General features: G+C 40.9%; 1 protein-coding gene across 1 annotated transcript in view; it reads right to left on the bottom strand.

Moving 5' to 3' along the window:
* The window catches only part of NSD1 (nuclear receptor binding SET domain protein 1), a 679,701-nt gene that overhangs the window by 135,963 nt on the left and 519,473 nt on the right, over window positions 1–24,265 (bottom strand). Inside the window, 3 exon segments of the mRNA XM_053719266.1 lie at window positions 21,513–21,782; window positions 21,954–22,066; window positions 22,145–22,350. Coding sequence (XP_053575241.1) covers window positions 21,513–21,782; window positions 21,954–22,066; window positions 22,145–22,350 — 589 coding nt within the window.

The following is a 24,265-nucleotide window of genomic DNA, read 5'->3' as shown; positions in this document are numbered from 1 at the left end:
GAATCAAGCGTTCAATCTCCATACCTTCAAATTTAAGGATTTGAGAACCTGATGGAAAAAAGGACCTTACGATAGAAGGTCTGGTCTTAACGGAAGAGTCCACGGTTGGCAAGTGGCCATCCGGACAAAATCCGCATACCAAAACTTGTGAGGCCATGCTGGAGCCACCAGCAGAATAAACAAACGTTCCTTTAGAATCTTGGAAAAAGAACTATAGGCGGAAAGATATAAGCAGGATGATACTTCCAAGGAAGTGACAATGCATCCACTGCTTCTGCCTGAGGATCCCTGGATCTGGACAGATACCTGGGAAGCTTCTTATTTAGATGAGAAGCCATCAGATCTATTTCTGGAAGTCCCCATATTTGAACAATCTGAAGAAATACCTCTGGGTGAAGAAACCATTCGCCCGGATTTAGCGTTTGGCAACTGAGATAATCCGCTTCCCAATTGACTATACCTGGGATATGAACCGCAGAAATTAGACAGGAGCTGGATTCCGCCCATACAGGTGTTCGAGAGACTTCTTTCATAGCCAGAGGACTGTGAGTTCCTCCTTGATGATTGACATATGCCACGGTTGTGACATCGTCCGTCTAGAAACAAATGAACGACTCTCTTTAGAAGAGGCCACGACTGAAGAGCTCTGAAAATTGTTCCAAAAATGTTGATTGGTAATCTCACCTCCTGAGATTCCCAAACCCCTTGTGCTGTCAGAAACCCCCATACAGCTCCCCAACCTGTCAGACTTGCATCTGTTAAGATCACAGTCTAGGTTGGAAGAACAAAAGAAGCCCCCTGAACTAAACGATGGTGGTCTGTCCACCACGTCAGAGAGTGTCGAACAATCGGTTTTAAAGATATTAATTGAGATATCTTTGTATAATCCCTGCACCACTGGTTCAGCAAACAGAGCTGAAGAGGTCGCATGTGAAAACGAGCAAAGGGGATCGCGTCCAATGCAGCAGTCATAAGACCTAGAATTTCCATGCATAAGGCTACCGAAGGGAAAGATTGAGACTGAAGGTTTCGATAAGCTGAAACCAATTTCAGACGCCTCTTGTCCGTCAGAGACAGAATCAAGAACACTGAATCTATCAGGAAACCTAAAAAGGTTACCCTTGTCTGAGGAATCAAACAAACTTTTTGGTAAATTGATCCTCCAACCATGTTCTTGAAGAAACAACACTTATAAAAGACTGGAAAGGTTCTTTCTAGTGAAAATAAGCAAAGGGAATTGAATCCAATGCTGTGGCCATAAGACCTAAAACTTCTATGCATATATAGCAACTGAAGGAAATAAGAGACTAAAGGTACCGATAGACGGAACCCAATAACATTATCCCTTGTCTGATAGAGACAAGGACAGTGACACAAACTATCTGGAAACCTAAAAGAAGGTGACTCTTGTGTGAGGAATCAAGAGCTTTAGAAAAGAAGATCCTCTAACTATGTCCTGAAGAGTAAGTGAATCATATGAGATTCCGCATCCTCAGAAAATAATCTGAATGAAAACAGAAAAATGAAAATATGCATTTATTGTATCTAATGAAAACAAATAATGCTATCAATGACCATAAAAAGGCAAAATAGTTTGAATAAAACTCCAAAACCCGGTTCCTCAAAAGGAACTGGAAGAAATACCCCAGAAGATTCCAGGTCTGAGCAGCGCTTGAACCCCATGGGTGCCCAGCCATGCTTCAACAGTACCCAAAATATATAGGACAGAAACACAGTTAAAGAAAGTGTTAGCCTTACTGGAATAAAATCAAAGAAATTTGGACAAAATAAATTTCAAAGAAGCCTTAACCTGCCCCTTACCAGCCAAGCTGGAATATGGTACGTACATCGCAAAATTAGGGAGCTGATTTCAAACTCCAATTATAGACATGTTACTTGGGAAAGAAATCAGGAATTCGTTCCTTAATAAGAACAACCAAACCAGTATAAGCTTAAAGTTTTAGTCTTAGAACTCAACCTTGAAGCCCAGAGTAACAGTTAAGAATTGAATCCAATTATAAAACAGATAATTGATTATCTTAGAACAAAAGAAATATGGATTTTTTTTTATTTTTATTTTTAAAAATCACAAAATTCTTCTAGCTAAAAAAGCTAAAGACATAGATTAACCCTCATTTGCGAAAATATTCAATAAAATGAAGACACAAATGAAATTATTAGCATGATAGTCCAGTTTAAAGGACCAACCAATACAGTGGACTTGCATAATCAATAAATGCAAAACAACAAGACAAATGCAACAGCACCTAGTCTAGTAAATGTTGTCCCTTTAACAATGCTAAAATAAATCATAATCTGATACTTGATCTTAAAGTAAACAGAGAAAAAGAAGCAATTGCAATATCCAAATAAATCACAGGACCAAAAAAAGTACCTGAAACTAAATAATTTTCCATAAATAAGATACAACTATCTAAAGGAAAATAAATACTATTTTGCTATATAAACAATAGCATAATTAGTAAAATTAGAGATAGCCCCAATAAATTGGAGAACCCTCCAAATTGAGTTTTAACTGCTGGCAAAGAATATAGTTTAAAACCTTTGAAGAAGGAATAAAAGAAAATTCTCAGCCTATTCAATTCCCTAGTATAGGGAATTGGAAAGAAAACCTCTGAAAACACAGAAGAAATAAATAGGCAGAAATAATGTCAGCTAGTCTTAAAGAACTAGTTACCTTAATATCCAAAATAATCAACACCTTTTCAACAAAGAACAAATGTACTTTAATAATAGAAAAATAATAAAAAAGTATTGTTAGTGTCAATATCTGATGAAGAAAATTTCTGAAAGAGAAAAAAACATCATAAGAGAAGGATAAATCAGTATGTTGTTGGTCATTTGAAACTTCAATAATTAAAAAAGAAGTGAAAAAGACCTAAAAATGTTATTAGAAGGCACAAAGTCAGACAAAGCCTTTAACATAGAATCAGAAAAATATTTCTTATAAGTCTTCTAAATATTTCTTGTAAGAAAAGAAAATATATAAAGCATAAATACTAATGGATTCCGCATGTAAAAGTATAACATAATAACTTATTACAAACCATAGCTAAAGATAAACATTTATAACATTTAAAATAAATGAACTTAGCTTTGGTAGAACTGAAACTCAGTTAAGCGTTTTTCCAGAAGTGGCTTCTGATTCAGAGTCCATCTGAGACATCTTGCAAAATGTAATAGAAAAAACAACATATAAAGCAAAATTGATCAAATTCCTTAAATGACAGTTTCAGGAATGGGAAAAAAATGCCAATGAACAAGCTTCTAGCAACCAGAAGCAATAAATAATGAGACTTAAATATTGTGGAGACAACAATGACGCTCAAATTTTTTAGCGCCAAAAAAGCCGCCCACATTATTTGGCGCCTAAATGCTTTTGTCGCCAAAAATGGCGCCACATCCGGTAACGCCGACATTTTTTGGCGCAAAAACGTCAAAAAAATGACGCAACTTCCGGCAACACGTATGACGCCGGAAATGACAAGAAAATGTTTGCGCCAAGAAAGTCCGCGCCAAGAATGACGCAATAAAATGAAGCATTTTCAGCCCCCGCGAGCCTAACAGCCCACAGGAAAAAAAGTCAAATTTTAAGGTAAGGAAAAATTGAATTATTCATATGCATTATCCCAAATATGAAACTGACTGAAAATAAGGAACGTTGAACATCCTGAATCAAGGCAAATAAATGTTTAAACACATATATTTAGAACTTTATATAAAAGTGCCCAACCATAGCTTAGAGTGTCACAGAAAATAAGACTTACTTACCCCAGGACACTCATCTACATGTAGTAGAAAGCCAAACCAGTACTGAAACGAGAATCAGTAGAGGTAATGGTATATATAAGAGTATATCGTCGATCTGAAAAGGGAGGTAAGAGATGAATCTCTACGACCGATAACAGAGAACCTATGAAATAGACCCCGTAGAAGGAGATCATTGAATTCAAATAGGCAATACTCTCTTCACATCCCTCTGACATTCACTGCACGCTGAGAGGAAAACTGGGCTCCAACCTTCTGCGGAGCGCATATCAACGTAGAATCTAGCACAAACTTACTTCACCACCTCCACAGGAGGCAAAGTTTGTAAAACTGATTTGTGGGTGTGGTGAGGGGTGTATTTATAGGCATTTTGAGGTTTGGGAAACTTTGCCCCTCCTGGTAGGAATGTATATCCCATACGTCACTAGCTCATGGACTCTTGCTAATTACATGAAAGAAAATAACATTCCGCACAGTTATCTCAAAAACGTAAGTAAAACCTAAATGTTCCACATCTGCCTGAGTCCCATCTCACACATTGCAGCATAAAACATAATAAAGCAAGTTATGTATAAATCCCCTCTGTTCAATAACCTCCTTCCCGGAGAGAATAACTCTTGATTCCATTCAGATAAAGTAGTCACACGGTGACCCTGTCTTCTTACGTTATCATATGAAATAAAATAAAATGTTCTTACCGGAATCTCTGCCGTGGAAAAGACACACAACCTCTCAAGTTTGACAGTTTTGTAGCATCGCACCTGACATGGACTTGAGTGATAGAAGCAGGCAGTGAAACTTGTCAACACTGATTGCTTAGGAGCTGTTAATACGAGTCTGGATGGTTTTGCAGAAAGACTCTCCCTGCATCTCCAGACCCTAACATTCGTCAATGCTCTCACTGAGAGGCTAACAAGACTACTTCAAACTCCAGTCCCATGCCGATAAGTGTACTACCCTCCATAAGAGACTAATCCGAATCTTCCGACACTTCTCTGCCATCCTCCTGTTACGAAAGGCAAAGAATGACTGGAGGATGAGGGGAGAGTGGGAGGTATTTAAGCCTTTGGCTGGGGTGTCTTTGCCTCCTCCTGGTGGCCAGGTTCTGTATTTCCCACAAGGAATGAAGCCGTGGACTCTCCTCATATTAAGATAAAAATAACCTTAAATTGCAGCCCTAAAAAACAGCCCTTAGCACGTTAAAGTTATCTCCAGCATGAGGGAGCCAGGCATGTCAGCTTTTTTATTTGTTTGTATTATGTATGCATGCATGCATGCATACATACGCAGTGAAAACACTGCAAGGTTTTCTCATTTTTAGCAGCAAAATAGTTAATACATGTATATTGCAGACTTTAAAGGAAAAACACACACCCTTTTAGGCACACACTCGTTAGTGCTAAATAGCAGTGCAAATTGTACGTGTAGATGAAGCCAAAAAAGAAAAAAATATAAAACAATCTTTAATGTACGTATAACACATACCCCCTTTAAAAACATTTCAAAAGTTTATAGTACAAAAAAACAAATCAGGACTGCTGAGGTGTCTGAGAATATCAATGAATATTCCATAAAAGTGGTTCAAATTTCAAAATTCACTAACACACTAATTCACTTCAACAGGGAAACTGGCCAACAACTGAGAAACCCTTTATAGCACACACTGCAAGTAAAAAAGATCCAGTGAAAAAAATTGTCAGGAGCACCAAAAAGCGAGTTAAAAAGCAGGCTAGGATTAAGGCAGACGCCGAAACCGGTCAGCCTTTTTGTTTTCTGTTTTTCAATGGTTTCTTATCACTCTTACCCTGGGGGTTAATTAACCCTTTTTGTTAATCAATAAAGTTTGCTTTTTAACTCACTTTTTGGTGCTCCTGACAACTTTTTTCACTGGATATTTGCAAGCGGAGGCCATAGTGAGCACAGCAAGTGAGTTTTTAGCATTTAACATACCTTAAACTGCGTAGGTACAATACCACACTGCGTGGACTGCTATATATTTTTGGGATATTTTGCTAACCACCAACAAGGGGCTGAGGATAAAGACTGGCGGAGACACCACACTATCGACAAACAAGCACCTCAGGGAGCGAGAAAAGACAGCACCCAAGCGACAAGATTGTGGTGAGTCATTTGAGTTATAGAAAATATTGCTCTGGTGGTTTTGAAAGTGAACTTTCCCTATACATTGCAAATGTCAGGGGTGCTGGGGGTTGACCCACTGACAGTGCACAAAAGAAAACAGAATTTATGTTTACCTGATAAATTACTTTCTCCAACGGTGTGTCCGGTCCACGGCGTCATCCTTACTTGTGGGATATTCTCTTCCCCAACAGGAAATGGCAAAGAGCCCAGCAAAGCTGGTCACATGATCCCTCCTAGGCTCCGCCTACCCCAGTCATTCGACCGACGTTAAGGAGGAATATTTGCATAGGAGAAACCATATGGTACCGTGGTGACTGTAGTTAAAGAAAATAAATTATCAGACCTGATTAAAAAAACCAGGGCGGGCCGTGGACCGGACACACCGTTGGAGAAAGTAATTTATCAGGTAAACATAAATTCTGTTTTCTCCAACATAGGTGTGTCCGGTCCACGGCATCATCCTTACTTGTGGGAACCAATACCAAAGCTTTAGGACACGGATGAAGGGAGGGAGCAAATCAGGTCACCTAAATGGAAGGCACCACGGCTTGCAAAACCTTTCTCCCAAAAATAGCCTCAGAAGAAGCAAAAGTATCAAACTTGTAAAATTTGGTAAAAGTGTGCAGTGAAGACCAAGTCGCTGCCCTACATATCTGATCAACAGAAGCCTCGTTCTTGAAGGCCCATGTGGAAGCCACGGCCCTAGTGGAATGAGCCGTGATTCTTTCGGGAGGCTGCCGTCCGGCAGTCTCGTAAGCCAATCTGATGATGCTTTTAATCCAAAAAGAGAGAGAGGTAGAAGTTGCTTTTTGACCTCTCCTTTTACCGGAATAAACAACAAACAAGGAAGATGTTTGTCTAAAATCCTTTGTAGCATCTAAATAGAATTTTAGAGCGCGAACAACATCCAAATTGTGCAACAAACGTTCCTTCTTTGAAACTGGTTTCGGACACAGAGAAGGTACGATAATCTCCTGGTTAATGTTTTTGTTAGAAACAACTTTTGGAAGAAAACCAGGTTTAGTACGTAAAACCACCTTATCTGCATGGAACACCAGATAAGGAGGAGAACACTGCAGAGCAGATAATTCTGAAACTCTTCTAGCAGAAGAAATTGCAACTAAAAACAAAACTTTCCAAGATAATAACTTAATATCAATGGAATGTAAGGGTTCAAACGGAACCCCCTGAAGAACTGAAAGAACTAAGTTGAGACTCCAAGGAGGAGTCAAAGGTTTGTAAACAGGCTTAATTCTAACCAGAGCCTGAACAAAGGCTTGAACATCTGGCACAGCTGCCAGCTTTTTGTGAAGTAACACAGACAAGGCAGAAATCTGTCCCTTCAAGGAACTAGCAGATAATCCTTTTTCCAATCCTTCTTGAAGGAAGGATAGAATCTTAGGAATCTTAACCTTGTCCCAAGGGAATCCTTTAGATTCACACCAACAGATATATTTTTAGTTAAACACTAAAAAACTCTAAGCCATCTCCGTGGAGATGTTGCCTGTACAACGGCAAAGAGAATGACTGGGGTAGGCGGAGCCTAGGAGGGATCATGTGACCAGCTTTGCTGGGCTCTTTGCCATTTCCTGTTGGGGAAGAGAATATCCCACAAGTAAGGATGACGCCGTGGACCGGACACACCTATGTTGGAGAAAGAGTATTTATCACATTATCCAAGCAGTTTGTGGAAAAGAGACTGATTCAAAATACAATTAAATAAATTTACTGTGCAGGCATCCACAAGAATTTGTTCCCCCATAACTTTGATTGAAGTAAAAAAGATCCCTGTAATAATTACCACTATGATTAGGTCACCCCAATAAATGGAGGTATTTAGTTGGGCTTAACACATATACAATCTCACAGAATGATTACCACAGTTATCACAAAAAGGTTCAAGGGCTACAGTCTTACTCCAGATGGATGCTAGTGTGATCAAAATATAACAAAATTAAAGTGCATTATAAATTATTCAGAAATATGACAACAGAAACATAACTTGTGTGCACTTTAATTTTGTTATATTTTGATCACACTAGTATCCATCTGGAGTAAGACTGTAGCCCTTGAACCTTTTTGTGATAACTGACAATTTATTCTGTGAGAGTATATATGTGTTAAGCCCAACTATTATAAACACAAAACGGAAAAGAGAACAATGTAGTTCTGAATGATCACTATGCGTGGCTTTCTCTGTATGATAGATGCTGTTCCCATATGTAGCAAATAAGAGGTTTCACTATTCTGTTATTATGAATACACTCTGTGTATAGATAGTATAGGACTTCAGGTGTTCTAGTGTTCACATGCACTGGGTTAGAGATATACGTGAAACTGCAATTCAATGCACGTATGCTCCAGGAGTTTACCTATACCCTGCGACGTTCCTCGAACAAAACACTCTTGTTGAAAAGCTGTGGTCCTGACAGCTCAGAGACAGTGTGTGTACCTCCCAACCTCCTAAGATAATTATGGGCCACAGGTATATGATACTTCATCAAGCGGTGTTCAGCGGTAATATGTGGTAGTACAGTCAGAGATAGTGCAATCGTTCAAAGTAGATATGTGGGGTAAATACGGGAGAGGGAACAGAGTGAAGCCTTGCACTCACTTACCATCTCTCCACGACCATCGAGACACACCGCCACCATTGAACAGACGCCGGCATCTTCCTGGATTCCTGCCGACGTGTACGCTACACGTGTTCTCCTCTGACGTAGCCGCAACACACACCCTTCCCTCGAAGCCAATCAATAGGTAGGTTGGGACGGCACTCACCACATGTACACAGGATCTCGAGTTTATGAAATGTACTGACATACAAAAACTATGTACACATATATATGTTAAATTTATTTTGAATGATTTTTCTTTTTCCCATGTTGAATATGGTGTGACCACTATTTATCTCTGTGTGATCTTTTTTCACACATAATGAACCGTAATATTGGTTGAGATATGTTGTCCACTCTATTTCAACATTATTATGTCAGTGGTATTTGAAATGGTATTTCTATGAGTGAATATACTGTTGCTATATGTATTTATTGTTTATTGTAGAAATGTATAAAATAGAAAGTTTTTGTATTTTTGAGACAAAGTATAACATGTGTGTGCAATTTGTAATAACACACATTGTAGCACGGGTATTGGTTTAAATTATTTTCCAGTTTTAACCAATGGGGTTATAGCAAACCCTTTTTAAAGCACCTTTGATTGATAATATGTATCAGTAGTGATTACGGCTCACGCCGAAACACGTATACTGTTTGTTTCTACCTGTGCACTGTTTTTCTACATTTTATGTTCCTCCATGGAATATATTTTTTAATGGATTATAAATAAACAGACTTTTTATCTACTAACTGCTGTCACCACCTTCGTTTTTGGATTATTTAAAGGGACATGAAAGCCATATTTTTTCTTTCATGATTTAGAAAGAGCATGCAATTTTAAACAACTTTCTAATTTACTTCTATTATCTAATTTGCTTCATTCTCTTGATATACTTTGCTGAAAAGCATATCTAGATAGGCTCAGTAGCTGTTGATTGGTTGCTGCACATAGATGCCTCGTGTGATTGGCTCACCCATATGCATTGCTATTTCTTTTTTTTTTTCAAAGCATATCTAAAGAATGAAGCAAATTAGAAAATAGAAGTAAATTGGAATGCTGTTTAAAATTGTATTCTCTATCTGAATCATGAAAGAAAAATGTTGGGTTTAGTGTCCCTTTAAGCCCAACTATTAACCACATTTGTGGGGCTCACCTAATCATAGTGGTAATTACTACAGGGATCTTCTTTTACTCAGAGTGTGCGCTATAATGGGCTTCTCAGTTGTAGGCCAGTTACTCCGTTGAAGTGGACTAGCGAATGATTTTTGAACCACTTGTATGAAATATTAATTTATATCCTCAGACACCTCAGCAGTCCTGATTTGTTTTTTTTACTACAAACATTTTAAATGTTTTTAATGAGGTTGTGTGACTGTGTATACCTATTTTTAATAGCTGAGTGAATTAAAGGTTACATTTTATTTTTTCTCTTTTTTTTTTTTGAGTCTCATCTACATGTACAATTTGCACTGCTATTTAGCATTAACAAGTGTGTGCTTAAAAGGTGTATTATTAACTCTTTATATGCACCAGCTTTATTTAAATAGCCCATATTTGTTTTTGAGCAAAGTGTTCCTTTAATGGCTTAAACATTTTGGTGGTGGGTCTGGAAGATCAGGATCTTGTATCCTCAAATAAACAACTTTCTTGACACGGTGAGTCCACGTATCATAATTACTATTTGGAATATCACTCCTGCCCAGCAGGAGGCGGCAAAGAGCACCACAGCAAAGCTGTTAAATATCACCTCCCTTCCCCCCAACCCCAGTCATTCGACCAAAGTAAAGGAGAGAAAGGAAGCAACAAGGTGCAGAGGAGTCTGAGGTTTATAACATATCAAAAAAGGAAATTTATGTTTACCTGATAAATTTATTTCTTTTACGATATGACGAGTCCACGGATTTCATCCTTACTTATGGGATATCGCCTCCTGGTCAGCAGGAGGAGGCAAAGAGCACCACAGCAGAGCTGTATATATAGCTCCTCCCTTCCCTCCCACTCCAGTCATTCGATCGAAGTTAGGAAGAGAAAGGAAAAGCCAAGGTGCAGAGGTGACTGAAGTTAAACAAAAATAAAGACCTGTCTTAGAAAATGACAGGGTGGGCCGTGGACTCGTCATATCGTAAAAGAAATAAATTTATCAGGTAAGCATAAATTTCCTTTTCTTTTACAAGATATGATGAGTCCACGGATTTCATCCTTACTTTTGGGATACAATACCAAAGCTAAAGGACACGGATGAAAGGGAGGGACAAGACAGGAACCTAAACCGAAGGCACCACTGCTTGAAGAACCTTTCTCCCAAAAACAGCCTCGGACGAGGCAAAAATATCAAATTTGGAAAATTTGGAAAAAGTGTGAAAAGATGACCAAGTTGCAGCCTTGCAAATCTGTTCAACAGAAGCATCATTTTTAAATGCCCATGAGGAAGCCACAGCCCTAGTAGAATGAGCCATTATTCTTTCAGGAGGCTGCTGTCCAGCAGTCTCATATGCAAAATGGATGATACTCTTCAGCCAAAAAGAAAGGGAGGTAGCCGTAGCTTTCTGGCCCCTACATTTTCCGGAAAAAACAACAAATAATGAAGATGATTGACGAAATTCTTTAGTCACCTGGAAGTAAAACTTCAGGGCACGGACCACGTCCAAGTTATGTAACAGACGTTCCTTCTTAGAAGGAGGATTGGGACACAATGAAGGAACAACAATTTCCTGATTAATATTTTTGTTGGAAACAACCTTAGGAAGAAAACCAGGTTTGGTACGTAACTACCTTATCGGAATGAAAAATAAGGTAAGGAGAATCACATTGTAGAGCCGAAAGCTCAGAAACTCTGCGAGCAGAAGAAATAGCAACTAAAAATAAAACTTTCCAAGATAACAACTTAATATTTATGGAATGCATAGGTTCAAACGGAACTCCTTGAAGAACTTTAAGAACTAAATTCAAACTCCAAGGAGGAGCAATAGGTCTAAACACAGGCCTGATCCTAGTCAGAGCCTGACAAAAGGATTGAACATCCGGAATATCTGCCAGACGTTTGTGTAACAAAATAGATAAAGCAGAAATCTGTCCCTTTAAGGAACTTGCTGATAACCCCTTCTCCAATCCTTCTTGGAGAAAGGACAAAATCCTAGGAATCCTAATCTTACTCCATGAGTAACCCTTGGATTCGCACCAATAAAGATATTTACGCCATATTTAATGGTAAATCTTTCTAGTAACAGGCTTACGTGCCTGAATCAAGGTATCAATGACCGAATCAAAGAACCTTCGCTTAGATAAAATCAAGCGTTTAATCTCCAAGCAGTCAGCTGTAGAGAAATTAGATTTGGATGATGGAAGGGTCCCTGAATGAGAAGGTCCTGCCTCAATGGAAAGCAATCACCCGGGGAAGGAGAGCAAATGGTGGAAACACATAAGCTAGGTTGAACGACCAAGGCACTGCCTAGGCATCTATCAGTTCGGCCTGAGGATCCCTGGACCTGGATCCGTATCTCGGGAGCTTGGCATTCTGAAGAGATGCCATAAGATCCAGCTCCGGCCTGCCCCATCTGAGAATCAGGATGGCAAAGACCTCCGGATGGAGTTCCCATTCCCCCGGATGAAAAGTCTGTCTGCTCAAAAAATCCGCTTTCCAGTTGTCCACTCCTGGGATGTAGATTGCTGACAGATAACAAGAGTGAGCCTCCGCCCACCGAATTATCTTGTATACTTCTGTCATCGCTAAGGAACTCCTTGTTCCCCCCTGATGATTGATGTAAGCCACAGTCGTGATGTTGTCTGACTGAAATCAGATGAATTTGGCCGAAGCCAACGGAGGCCAAGCCTGAAGCGCATTGAATATTGCCCTCAACTCCAGAATATTGATTGGAAGTAGAGACTCCAACCGAGTCCACACAGCCCGAGCCTTCAGGGAATTCCAGACTGCACCCCATCCTAGTAGACTGGCGTCCGTTGTCACTATCACCCATGAGGGTCTGCGGAAGCACGTCCCTTGGGACAGATGATCCTGCGACAACCACCAAAGAAGAGTCACTTGTCTCCTGATCTAGATCTATCTGAGGAGACAAATTTGCATAATCTCCATTGCACTGTCTGAGCATGCTCAGTTGTAGAGGTCTGAGATGAAAACGAGCAAACGAAATGATGTCCATTGCCGCCACCATCAATCCAATGACCTCCATGCACTGAGCCACTGATGGCCGAGGATTGGACTGATCGGCATGCATTCAGAATCTTTAACTTTCTGACGTCCGTCAAGAAGATTTTCATGAATATAGAGTCTATTAGAGTTCCCAGGAAAGGAACCCTTGTCTGTGGAATTAGTGAACTCTTTTCTAGATTCACCTTCCACCCGTGAGTCCTTAGAAAGGATAGAACCATGTCGGTATGAGACTTCGCTAGCTGATAAGACGACGCCTGGATCAGAATATCGTCCAGATAAGGCGCCACTGCAATGCCCCGTGGCCTGAGATTTGCCAGCAGAGACCCTAGAACTTTTGTGAAGATCCTGGGTGCCGTGGCCAGCCCGAAGGGAAGGGCAACGAATTGAAAATGTTTGTCCAGAAAGGCAAACCTCAGGAATTGGTGATCTCTGTGGATAGGAATATGAAGATATGCATCCTTTAAGTCCACGGTAGTCATATATTGACCCTCCTGGATCAATGGAAGAATTGTCCGAATAGTCTCCATATTGAAGGATGGAACTTTTAGAAACTTGTATAGACTCTTGAGATCTTAAATGGGTCGGAACGTTGCCTCTTTTTTGGGAACCACAAAAAGATTTGAGTAAAACCCCTGCCCCTGTATTGGAAAGGGACAAATTACTCCCATAGTGGAGAATTCTTTGACACAACGTAAGAACGCCTCTCTTTGTATCTGGTCTACAGACAATCGTGAAAGAAGAAACCTTCCCCTTGGGAGGGAATTTTTGAACTCCAGCTGATACCCTTGGGACACGATTTCTAGTGTCCAGGGATCCTGAACGTCTCTTATCCAAGCCTGGACAAAGAGAAAGTCTGCCCCCTACTAGATCCGGTCCCGGATCGAGGGGCTGCCCCTTCATGCTGTCTTGGGAGCAGCAGCGGGCTTCTTGGGTTGTTTACCCTTGTTCCAAGCCTGGTTGGGTCTCCAGGTGAGCTTGGTTTGAGGATAATTCCCTTCCTGTTTAGCGGAAGAGGAAGGGGGGACTCCTTTGAAATTACGATTGGAACGAAAATTACCTTGTCGTTCCTTTTGCTTAGATGTCTTATCTTGAGGGAGGAGATGACCCTTACCTCCCGTAATGTGAGAAATTATTTCTTTCAAGTCAGGTCCGAATAGGGTCTTACCCTTGAAAGGAATAGCCAAAAGCTTGGATTTAGAGGATACATCCGCAGACCAATATTTCAACCATAGGGCTCTCTGTGCTAAGATGAAGAATCCCGAACTCTTAGCCGCCAATTTGGTGACCTGAAAGGCAGCATCCGTAATAAAAGAATTAGCCAGCTTAAGGGCCTTAATTCTATCTAGTATTTCCTCCAAGGAAGTCTCAGTCCTAAAAGACTCTTCCAGACCTTCAAACCAAAAAGCAGCCTCAGTCGTGACGGTTACAATGCAGGCTGCTGGTTGCAATAAAAACCCTTGATGAACATAGAGTTTTTTGAGAAGACCCTCCAATTTCTTATCCATGGGGTCTTTGAAAGCGCAACTGTCCTCAATAGGAATAGTCGTACGCTTCGCCAGGGTAGAAATAGCTCCCTCCACCTTAGGGACCGTCTGCCAAGAGTCCCGGACGGTGTCCGCTATAGGGTACATTTTCTTAAAAATAGGGGAGGGAGAGAACGGGATACCCGGTCTTCCCCATTCTCTTGCAACAATTTCCGAAATTCTCTTAGGAACTGGAAAAACATCAGAATAAGAAGGGACTTCTAAGTATTTGTCCATCTTACATAACTTCTCTGGTGGGACCACAATAGAGTCACAGTCGTCCAGAGTCATCAAAACCTCTCGCAGTAACAGACGGAGGTGTTCAAGTTTAAATCTGAAGGACATGACGTCCGAATATGTCTGGGACAACGCACTTCCCGAGTCAGATAGTTCCCACTCAGACAGGGTCTCCCTACCCCCCAATTCAGAACCCTGGGAGGGTACATTGGAGATAGCTATCAAAGCATCATAAGTCAAAGGGACCACAGGGCCTCTGACCTGCTGCGTTTGCCTTGTAACACTGGCAACTTAGATAAAACTTCTGTAAGAGTGGATGACATAACTGCAGCCATATCCTGCAGAGTGAATGAAGTTGACGCGGTTGAGGAACAGGGCGTCGCTTGGGTGGGCGTTAAAAGTTGTGACGCTTGGGGAGAAAGTTGCGGCATACCCTGATTCTCATCAGTCTGAGAAGCATCCTTAGCCATACTTGCATTAAAGAAAATTTGTTCTTTACATTGTAAAGCCCTCTCAGAACATGAGGGACAAAAAGTAGTAGGGGGTTCCACATTGGCATCTAAACACATACTACAGGTACTTTCCTGAAGTTCAGCCATGATAAACTAGCAATAGCAATATTGGTCGGTTTCTCTAAAGTTCCAAATAAATCTAAAAACGGGTATACTGTATCTTTAAAAAATAAAGCCGTCTAAGCGTGTGTTGCTCCGCAATAAGCTGCCTTGATTTGGAAACACTCTAAGATTTATAAAAACTTATACTGAAAATGTATTAGCAAATAAAACAATTTAAGTCTAATTAGCCCCTTGCAGAGCTGTGGCGCCTACCTGTCCCAAAACGAAAACTGAATAGTCGTGGACGGCGCTCCTAAAGTCGCTTGTGAAGTATGCAAACACAGGCAACTTAGGCCACACCGGAGCCTAGATACATGCTGCTCCAAGACAGGATCCGGATAGAAAATGCATGACTGAGCGGGCGAAATTCAAGTCCCGCCCCTCGTGGGCGCAACTAAAGTCCCCAGAGCAAGTACCGCATGGAAAATAAAAATGTTGGTTCCTATAACAGTACCACGAATCGCCAATGTGCCCCTTCACATAAACACACACTAGTCAAGTAATGTCAATATACTTTGCTGCGCATGCCACATTAAAATGCTCATATAAAGTACTGCACACTAACAGATTGATCTCCCAGCGTCAAGCCCATAGTTAAAACATAGCCCCAGATTAACCCTTTATTAGGCTACTGATTATCCACACAAAAAAAGGGAATACTTATGAAGTATGAAGCTGTCCCACACAATGAAGATGGTCCCTTTCCTCAGCACGTCTGTGGGGACAAATAGAGTCTTAGATAATATCTGCTAAGACCATCAGCAGGGCAGCAATCAATATGGGAGCAATGCAGTGAGAATCTCCCCAGTCCCTTGCTGAAAAGCCAGAAGCTCTAGCCCTGAGAAAACACTTTACCTCTTCCTATCACTAACACAGGCAAAGAGAATGACTGGAGTGGGAGGGAAGGGAGGAGCTATATATACAGCTCTGCTGTGGTGCTCTTTGCCTCCTCCTGCTGACCAGGAGGCGATATCCTATAAGTAAGGATGAAATCCGTGGACTCGTCATATCTTGTAAAAGAAAAACCTGTCTTAAAAACAGGGCGGGCCGTGGACTCACCGTGTCAAGAAATAAATACATTTATCAAGTATAAATTTTGTTTTCTTTCTAATGACATGGTGAGTCCACGGATCATCTAATTACTATTGGGAATCAATACAAAAGCTAGAGGACACAGATGATAAGGGAGGGACAAGACAGGGAACCTAAACAGAAGGCACCACTGCTTGAAGAACCTTTTTACCAAAAGAAGCTACAGGCAAGGCAAAAGTATAAAATTTATAGAATTTAGAAAAAGTGTGAAGAGAAGATCAAGTTGCAGCCTTGCAAATCTGTTCCACAGAAGCTTCATGTATAAATGCCCTGGAAGAGGAAACAGCCCTCGTAGAATGATCCATAACTCTCTCAGGAGGCTGCTGTCCAGCAGTTTCATAAGCCAAGCGAATGATACTCTTCAGCCACAAAGAAAGAGAAGTAGCCATAGTTTTCTGCCCCTTACGTTTTCCAGAGAAAACCACAAACAGAGCAGAAGACTGATGAAAATCCTTAGTCGCCTGTAAAAAGAATTTCAATGCACGCACCACGTCTAGGTTTAGGACATAAAGGAGGAACAACAATCTCCTGATTAATTTTCCGATCTGAAACCACTTTAGGGAGAAATCCTAACTTAGTAGGCAAAACGACCTTATCCGAATGAAAAATAAGGTAAGGAGACTCATACTGTAATGCCAAGAGCTCTGAAACTCTACGAGCAGATGAAATAGCAACAAGAAACAAAACCTGGTCTCAATGACCGACTCAGAAAACCCACGCTTAGATAAAATTAAGCGTTCAATCTCCAAGCAGTCAGCTTCAGAGAAACTACATTTGGGTGAAGGAAGGACCCTTGAAGTAGAAGGTCCTTCCTTAGTGGAAGTCTCCAAGGAGAGATGACATCTCCACTAGATCTGCATACCAGATCCTGTGAGGCCATGCCGGTGCAATGAGGATCACCAACGCCCTCTCCTGTTTGATTCGAGCAATGATCCGAAGAAGGAGAGCGAACAGAGGAAATAGGTATGCAAGACTGAAATTCCAAGGGACCGCCAGAGCATCTATCAGTACAGCCTGAGGATACCTTGACCCGTACCTCGGGAGCTTGGCATTCTGCCGAGATGCCAAGAGATCCAGTTCAGGCTGTCCCCATTTGAGAATCAAGCTGGAAAACACTTCCGGATGGAGTTCCCACTCCTCCGGGTGAAAGGTCTGTCTGCTCAGAAAATCTGCTTCCCAGTTGTCCACTCCTGGAATGTGGATCGCAGACAGACAGCAGTTGTGGGTCTCCGCCCACTGAATTATCTTGGCTACCTCTGTCATGGCCAAGAAACTCTGAGTTCCCCCCTGATGGTTGATATAAGCCACTGACGTTATGTTGTCCGACTGGAACCTGATAAACCGGGCCGAGGCTTACTGAGGCCAGGCCAGAAGAGCATTGAAGATTGCTCTCAGCTCCAGAATGTTTATGGGTAGAACAGACTCCTTCCGAGTCCATGTCGCCTGAGCCTTTAGAGAGCTCCAGACTGCTCCCCATCCCAGTAGGCTGGCGTCCATTGTCACAATCACCCAGGTTCCCTGGGAGAGATGTTCCTGAGACAACCACAAAAGAAGAGAATCCCTTGTCTCCTGATCCAGATGTAATCGTGGAGACAGATCAGCATAATCTCCGTTCCACTGTCCGAGCATGCATAACTGTAGAGGTCTGAGGTGGAAACGGGCAAACGGAATGATGTCTATGGCAGCTACCATCAGACCAATTACCTCCATACATTGAGCCACTGATGGCCAAGGAGAGGACTGAAGCGCCAGACAAGAATCCAAAATCTTTGATTTCCTGACTTCTGTCAGAAAATTTTTCATTGATATGACATCTATTATAGTTCCAAAGAACACTACCCTTGTAGCGGGAATTAAGGAACTCTTTTACAAATTCACCTTCCATCCATGAGATTGCAGGAAGGATAACATCTCTGTGTGGGATTTTGCTTGTTGAAAGGATGGCGCCTGAAACAGAATGTCCTCCAGGTAAGGTGCCACTGCAATGCCCCGCAAACGGAGCACCGCCAACAGGGATCCCAGAACCATTGAAAAAATTCTGGGAGCTGTGGCAAGGTCGAATGGAGCCACAAACTGGAAGTGTTTGTCTAGAAATGAGAACCTCAGAAACTTGTGATGATTCCTGTGGATGGGAACATGCAGGTACGCGTCCTTTAAATCTACAGTTGTCATAAATTGAACCTCTTGTACCAAGGGAGGAATGGGACGAATAGTTTCCAGCTTGAAGGACGGTACACTCTGAGGAATTTGTTTAGACTTGAGATCTAAAATTGCTCTGAAAGTTCCCTCTTTTTTGAGAACCACGAACAGACTGGAGTAAAATCCCAGACCCTGTTCCTGCATTGGAACAGGAACTATCACTCCCAGGTCGGCAAGGTCCCAAACAGTGTGTAAGAACGCCTCTCTTTTTATCTGGTCTACAGATAATCTTGAGAGCAGAAACCTGCCCCTGGGAGGAAAGGTCTTGAACTCTAGTTTGTATCCCTGGGACACAATGTCCACCGCCCAGGGATCTTGAACATCCCGAACCCAAGTGAAGAAAGTTTGCCCCCCACAAGATCCGGTCCCGGATCGGGGGCAGCCCCTTCACGCTGACTTTGAAATAATTTCTGCCAAACCCGGCCCAAACAAGGTCTTACCCTTGTAAGGAATCGCCAAAAGCTTAGACTTAGATGACACATACGCCGACCAGGATTTAACCATAAAGCTCTGTGGGCCAGGGCCGTCTTCCAAGATTCTTTGATAGAGTCTGCTATAGGAAACATCTTCTTAAAAATAGGGGATGGAGAAAAAGGGATACCCGGTCTCTCCCATTCCCTAGCAATAATCTCTGTAGCTTGATCTGGTACCGGAAAAACCTCCACCATGGAAGGTACATTAAAATATTTGTTAACACCCTCTACTCCCTAAATATTAATCCTCCTTTCCTTCCAGAAATCACCTTGCTACATATACAAACCCCTAATCTAAATAAGGCCTCTGAGGCATTAACAGTCTATGTCTTCATGGCATTGAAGTTAGCGATTGCTAGAGAATGGAAAAAAAAGAAACCCCCATCCCTCGCACAAGTACTGACTATCATCAGATACATTAGGATAATGGAACAATACGCTCACAGAGTTCTAGATATAACGGATTCCTACAACGACACATGGTCCCCTTGGCTAACAATCCACCCAGATTGAGATTATCCTCGCTTACCCCCCCCCCCACCAAAACCACCCTCCCCACCTTAACTCCAATCCCCCCCCCCCCCACCTTTGGGCTGGCACTACGGACATGGTAGAGAATCACCTCTTCAGACCTAAAGCATTTCAGATACTTTTTTCTAAATGTAACCCTTAGACCCTATTGTCTTGATGGTGTAACTATCATTACAAATACATCCTCTCTATCTCTCATTATAGAAAAATAAGACATCCTCTTCAACACCAACACATACGTAATTGGTTGACATGTACGAGAATGTAGACACATATATTATAGTATGAATGTTTTAACTAACCTAAACTGTACTACATTTTCTCTAAACTCTTCAAATATTTGTAAGTGCAGACCATAATATAATGCACAACATTGCGTATGTTCATATTTTTGTTTTGCTTTATAATTGTCTTAATAAAAACTTTTAAATATATATATAAAAAAAAATATTTGTTAAGCTTACTAGACTTCTTAGGATTAACTACAACAGTAGTGTCGGAGTCACCCAAGGTTGCCAAAACCTCCTTAAGTAACAAACGGAGGTGTTCCATCTTAAACTTGAAGGATACAACTTCAGTATCAGAAGAAGGAATTACAGTCTGAGATTTCACCCTCAGATGCTACCGAAGTATCTTCCTCCTCAGAGAGGAGGGAACATTCGAGATAGCAACGACTGTGTCAGAAACCTTACTCACTGATTCTTTACATTTCCTCTTGCGCTTTCCCTGCAGTATGGGAAAAGCGGACAACGCATCAGATACAGCAGAGGACGCAATGTTGGCTCAGAAAAAAGTCTATCCCTGTTATGTAAAGTTCTCTCAATTACATGAGGAACAGAAAGGGATTGGTGGTTCCACGTTAGCATCAAAACATAATGAACATGTAACATCCTGCAGGGCCTCTTGGTCCATATTTATTCACAAATAAAGCAAATAGATAAATAAACTGATATATTATTTAGAAATTACCCCACATAAAAAACGTTATTGTTCCTTTAAATTTTAAAACGAAAATTCTTTATTTTTCTGCAAAAAAAACACTCCGGACAACGTCTACACCTCAGCTTAGCTGAGGTGCTTACCTGCCTTACTGACAACGGAGTGAATATTCTATTAGATAATCCGGACCCAACTTCTCTATACTGTAAATTGCAGTCCGGTAACCATAACACTGCTCTCAACTGTGACGAAGCTATCTCCGCTCCGGAACACAGGAAGTGTATAAGGTAAAGGCAGGCGCAACAGAAAATTGCCGCTTCAGCTAACCCCGCCCATCTTGGGCGTTACAAAATTAACCTCACGGTCGGCTAAATGTATTCTAAAGCTGCCGGAAGTAAAACAACAAATAACACACAACCTATTGAGCCATAAGTCTCCTCGTCTCCAGCGCCTGCTATTATTGCCAATAATAAAATGATCCCCCTAGCAATAGGAGAATGTCTCTTGTCCCATAAACAGATTTTAAAGTGCCATCTTTTTTGTGTCCCAGAAAAAATAGTCAGCACTTACCTTTAGACTTCTGCCAGGCAGCTCACTAGGTTTGAGAAGCCAGTTCCCTCACATGGACCTGTGGAAGAAACAAAGACTGAGTAATCTTACTCAGGCTTGCAAAGTTAGGGCAGCATTAAATACATGGGAGGCGCAGTGAGGATTGTACCCCACAAGTTCCCATTGCTTAAAAGCCACCACTGCTCTACTGAAGAGACTGATATGGACTATGGCTAAACCCTAGGACAAAGCAGAACAATCTTGCACTGCTGAAAAATAATAAAATCTTGCTAGAAGAATCTTCTTTCAAACACCTAAACTTCCTTGTTCTAACATAGGCAAAGAGAATGACTGGGGTTGGAGGGAAGGGAGGTGATATTTAACAGCTTTGCTGTGGTGCTCTTTGCAACCCCCTGCTGGGCAGGAGTAATATTCCCCATAGTAATTAGATGATCCGTGGACTCACTGTGTCATAAGAAAGAACTGGAACCTGGCTTTAAGTAAAAAAAAATATATCTGTCAGTATCAGCTAGAAATGAAGTCTATTATTTCCTGTTTAAAATACACACAATATTAAATTAGGAATAAGATATGAGCAGCCACAATGTAGTGGCACCTTAAAACTAAAGCTTCACACCTTTTTGATATCAGTCTTACAGCGCAGACCCCAGCCACGGCTCCCTGTGCGAAAGATCTCCACCTCTGGGTACTGACGTTTGGAAAAATCTTGGTTCTGGCAGCGGTCCCCAGCTGGGCATACAGAAGTATGGCATTCATATAACAGCATGCGGTTGATGCACTCTGAGTCCTGTCCACAAGGGTGTTCGTCAGTGGCCTTGCAGTTGCAGCGAGGAATTTCTGATAAATCTGCTGTAAAGATTTGGACCTTCCCAACCGGCCTGTTCACCTTCCAATAGAATCAATTATGTTACGTAAATGCACATGCAGAGCAGCATAGTGGTGCTAAAAACATGACTAGCATATTTTAGAATTTCAAATTCCTAGTATCGTGTTTACAAGCTACAGTAGCTATAAAAATTATATTTGGGCTGCTTCAGGCATAACTCTGTATGTGTACCTTGATGTGTTTGAAGGGAGGAGGCTTTTTATCATTTTTCCGATCTTCCTGTAACTGCCTCATTTCTTTCTGAGCTTTCAGTTCTTCAAACCTTTCTGCAGCTTCCATCAGTCCTATAGAAATTACAAAACAAATGAGTAAATACATGAGACATAAACCATATAAACCAGAAGATTGTTTTAACATTTCACCTTTCTTGTAAGTTGCATCTACTCCCTTGCTCATTTTGTCTTTGTTGTGAGCATCCCCTTCCATGTATGGGAACACTCTGGCCTGGTGGGTCCACAGATAGTCCTTAGAACCAAAAAACAATACTGGAAACTCTCCAATGTCATGCTTCATTTTCTGGATGTTTACAGGAATATTTTTAGGGTGACAGACTTCGGCGGGCCACCACCTGAAGGAGCACAGACACTGGTTATAATATATACAAATTGCTTATAACAAAGTGCTTTATTTACTTTTATCATATTACATTTCAGATTATTACAGGAACTAAAAGTATAACTTAAAAATATTACCAACAGATAAGCAGATAGTGTGTGTTCAGGAACATATTTATCATGTTTCTCATGCAAGAACGGGGCTCTTTGATCATTCTTAAGAAAATGTAAGAACTGTTAAGATTGCAACAGATATTTTTGAGGATAATATAATTCCATTGGTTGGGAGGGAGAAGACAGACAAATGCACAATGAGCAACATACAATTTGTCTCTTCGCACAATGTGTGACTACATGACATTCCTTAAAGTTACGTTAAAGGCAAAACTAAACTTTCATGATTTAGAGTGCAATTTTAAAAAGTCTTCAAAATGTTCTTCCACTATCAAATGTATTTTGTTCTCTTTTTATCCTTTGTTGATGAACATTCCTATGTAGTTTCAGGAGTGCATGTGTTGTTCTTAACACAGCTAAGCCTTCCTAGTTACGCTTTTCAACAAAAGATACCAAGTAAAATATATTCCATAAAAGGAAACTGGAAAGATTTTTTTTTTATTTCACATGCATTCTCTATCTGAATCATGAATCGTTCATTTTCATGTCCCTTTAAAGATAAAAATGCTAGCACTTATTGAATGACAACACAAAGCAGTTGATGATTCTAGTAAGCCATTCCCTTCGCAAACTTTTTAAACTGTTCTATAGTAAACCCCTCCCCCTCTTTCCTTACCAAAAAAAGGAGGGTCTGAGGTTAATTGTGAGAGGAAAACAATGTCCACATTGTGTCTCAGTTCCCAAAGCATCACACACCAATTAAGATGGATCTCATTAATAAACCCAAACCCACCTTTCGAGGTTGGTATAAGGCCTGTCTCCTTCCTGCTACATGCCCGATTTGTGAAACCGGAGTCATGAAAGGTACAGAAAGCTTGGTGAATGGTATTTAAGAAAATATATGAAAGTTTTGGGAAGTATAAATATAGCTTTGCTTGTCCCAGTAGTCAGGACCGTCTTTAACACAGGGCAAAAGGGGCAGCTGCCCTGGGCCCAGTTTCTGTTGAGGGGCCCAAGAGTCCTAAAAAAAAAAAAAACCTTGAAAATTATTTTCGGCAGGAAATCGGGGACAGAGTAGAATCAACTTATCTTGATGGAAAACCAAATAACGAGAAAGGCATGATAACTGAAGCTCAGCTACTCATCTAGGAGGTAATAGCTAGAATAAAATCCAGTGTGATATTTTAGAGTGTTGTATCTTATAACTTTCAAAACAAGAGGTCATCAAAGCATCCAGAATTAGAGTATGACACTTATGGTTATGACTTATATGAGCAACCCTGCGTGAACAAAATTACTGTAGGCTTCTGAGACAATTTAATTCCAGTGACGACTAATAAAACGAAGAGTTAGCCTTTTAAAGCGCTTTGAATATAATGTACAACAGAATGAGACCGTGTCCAAACAGAAAAAAGAAAATTTATGCTTACCTGATAAATGTATTTCTTTTTTGATACGATGAGTCCACGGATCATCTTAATTACTAATGGGATATTCACCTCATGGTCAGCAGGAGGAGGCAAAGAGCACCACTAAATAGCTCCTCCCCTCCCTCCCACTCCAGTCATTCGACCGAAGTTAGGAAGAGAAAGGAAAAGCCAAGGTGTAGAGGTGTCTGAAGTTTACAATAACCCACAACCTGTCTATAAGAACAGGGCAGGCCGTGGACTCATTGTGTCAAAAAAAGATCAGGTAAGCATAAATTTTCTTTTCTTTTTTAAGACACGATGAGTCCACGGATCATCTTAATTACTAATGGGATTCAATACCCAAGCTAGAGTACACAGATTACAGGGAGTGCAGAATTATTAGGCA

Source organism: Bombina bombina, chromosome 6 (genome assembly GCF_027579735.1).
Source record: "Bombina bombina isolate aBomBom1 chromosome 6, aBomBom1.pri, whole genome shotgun sequence".
Classification (NCBI taxonomy): Eukaryota; Metazoa; Chordata; class Amphibia; order Anura; family Bombinatoridae; genus Bombina; species Bombina bombina.
This window is presented reverse-complemented; position numbering and strand designations above follow the sequence as displayed.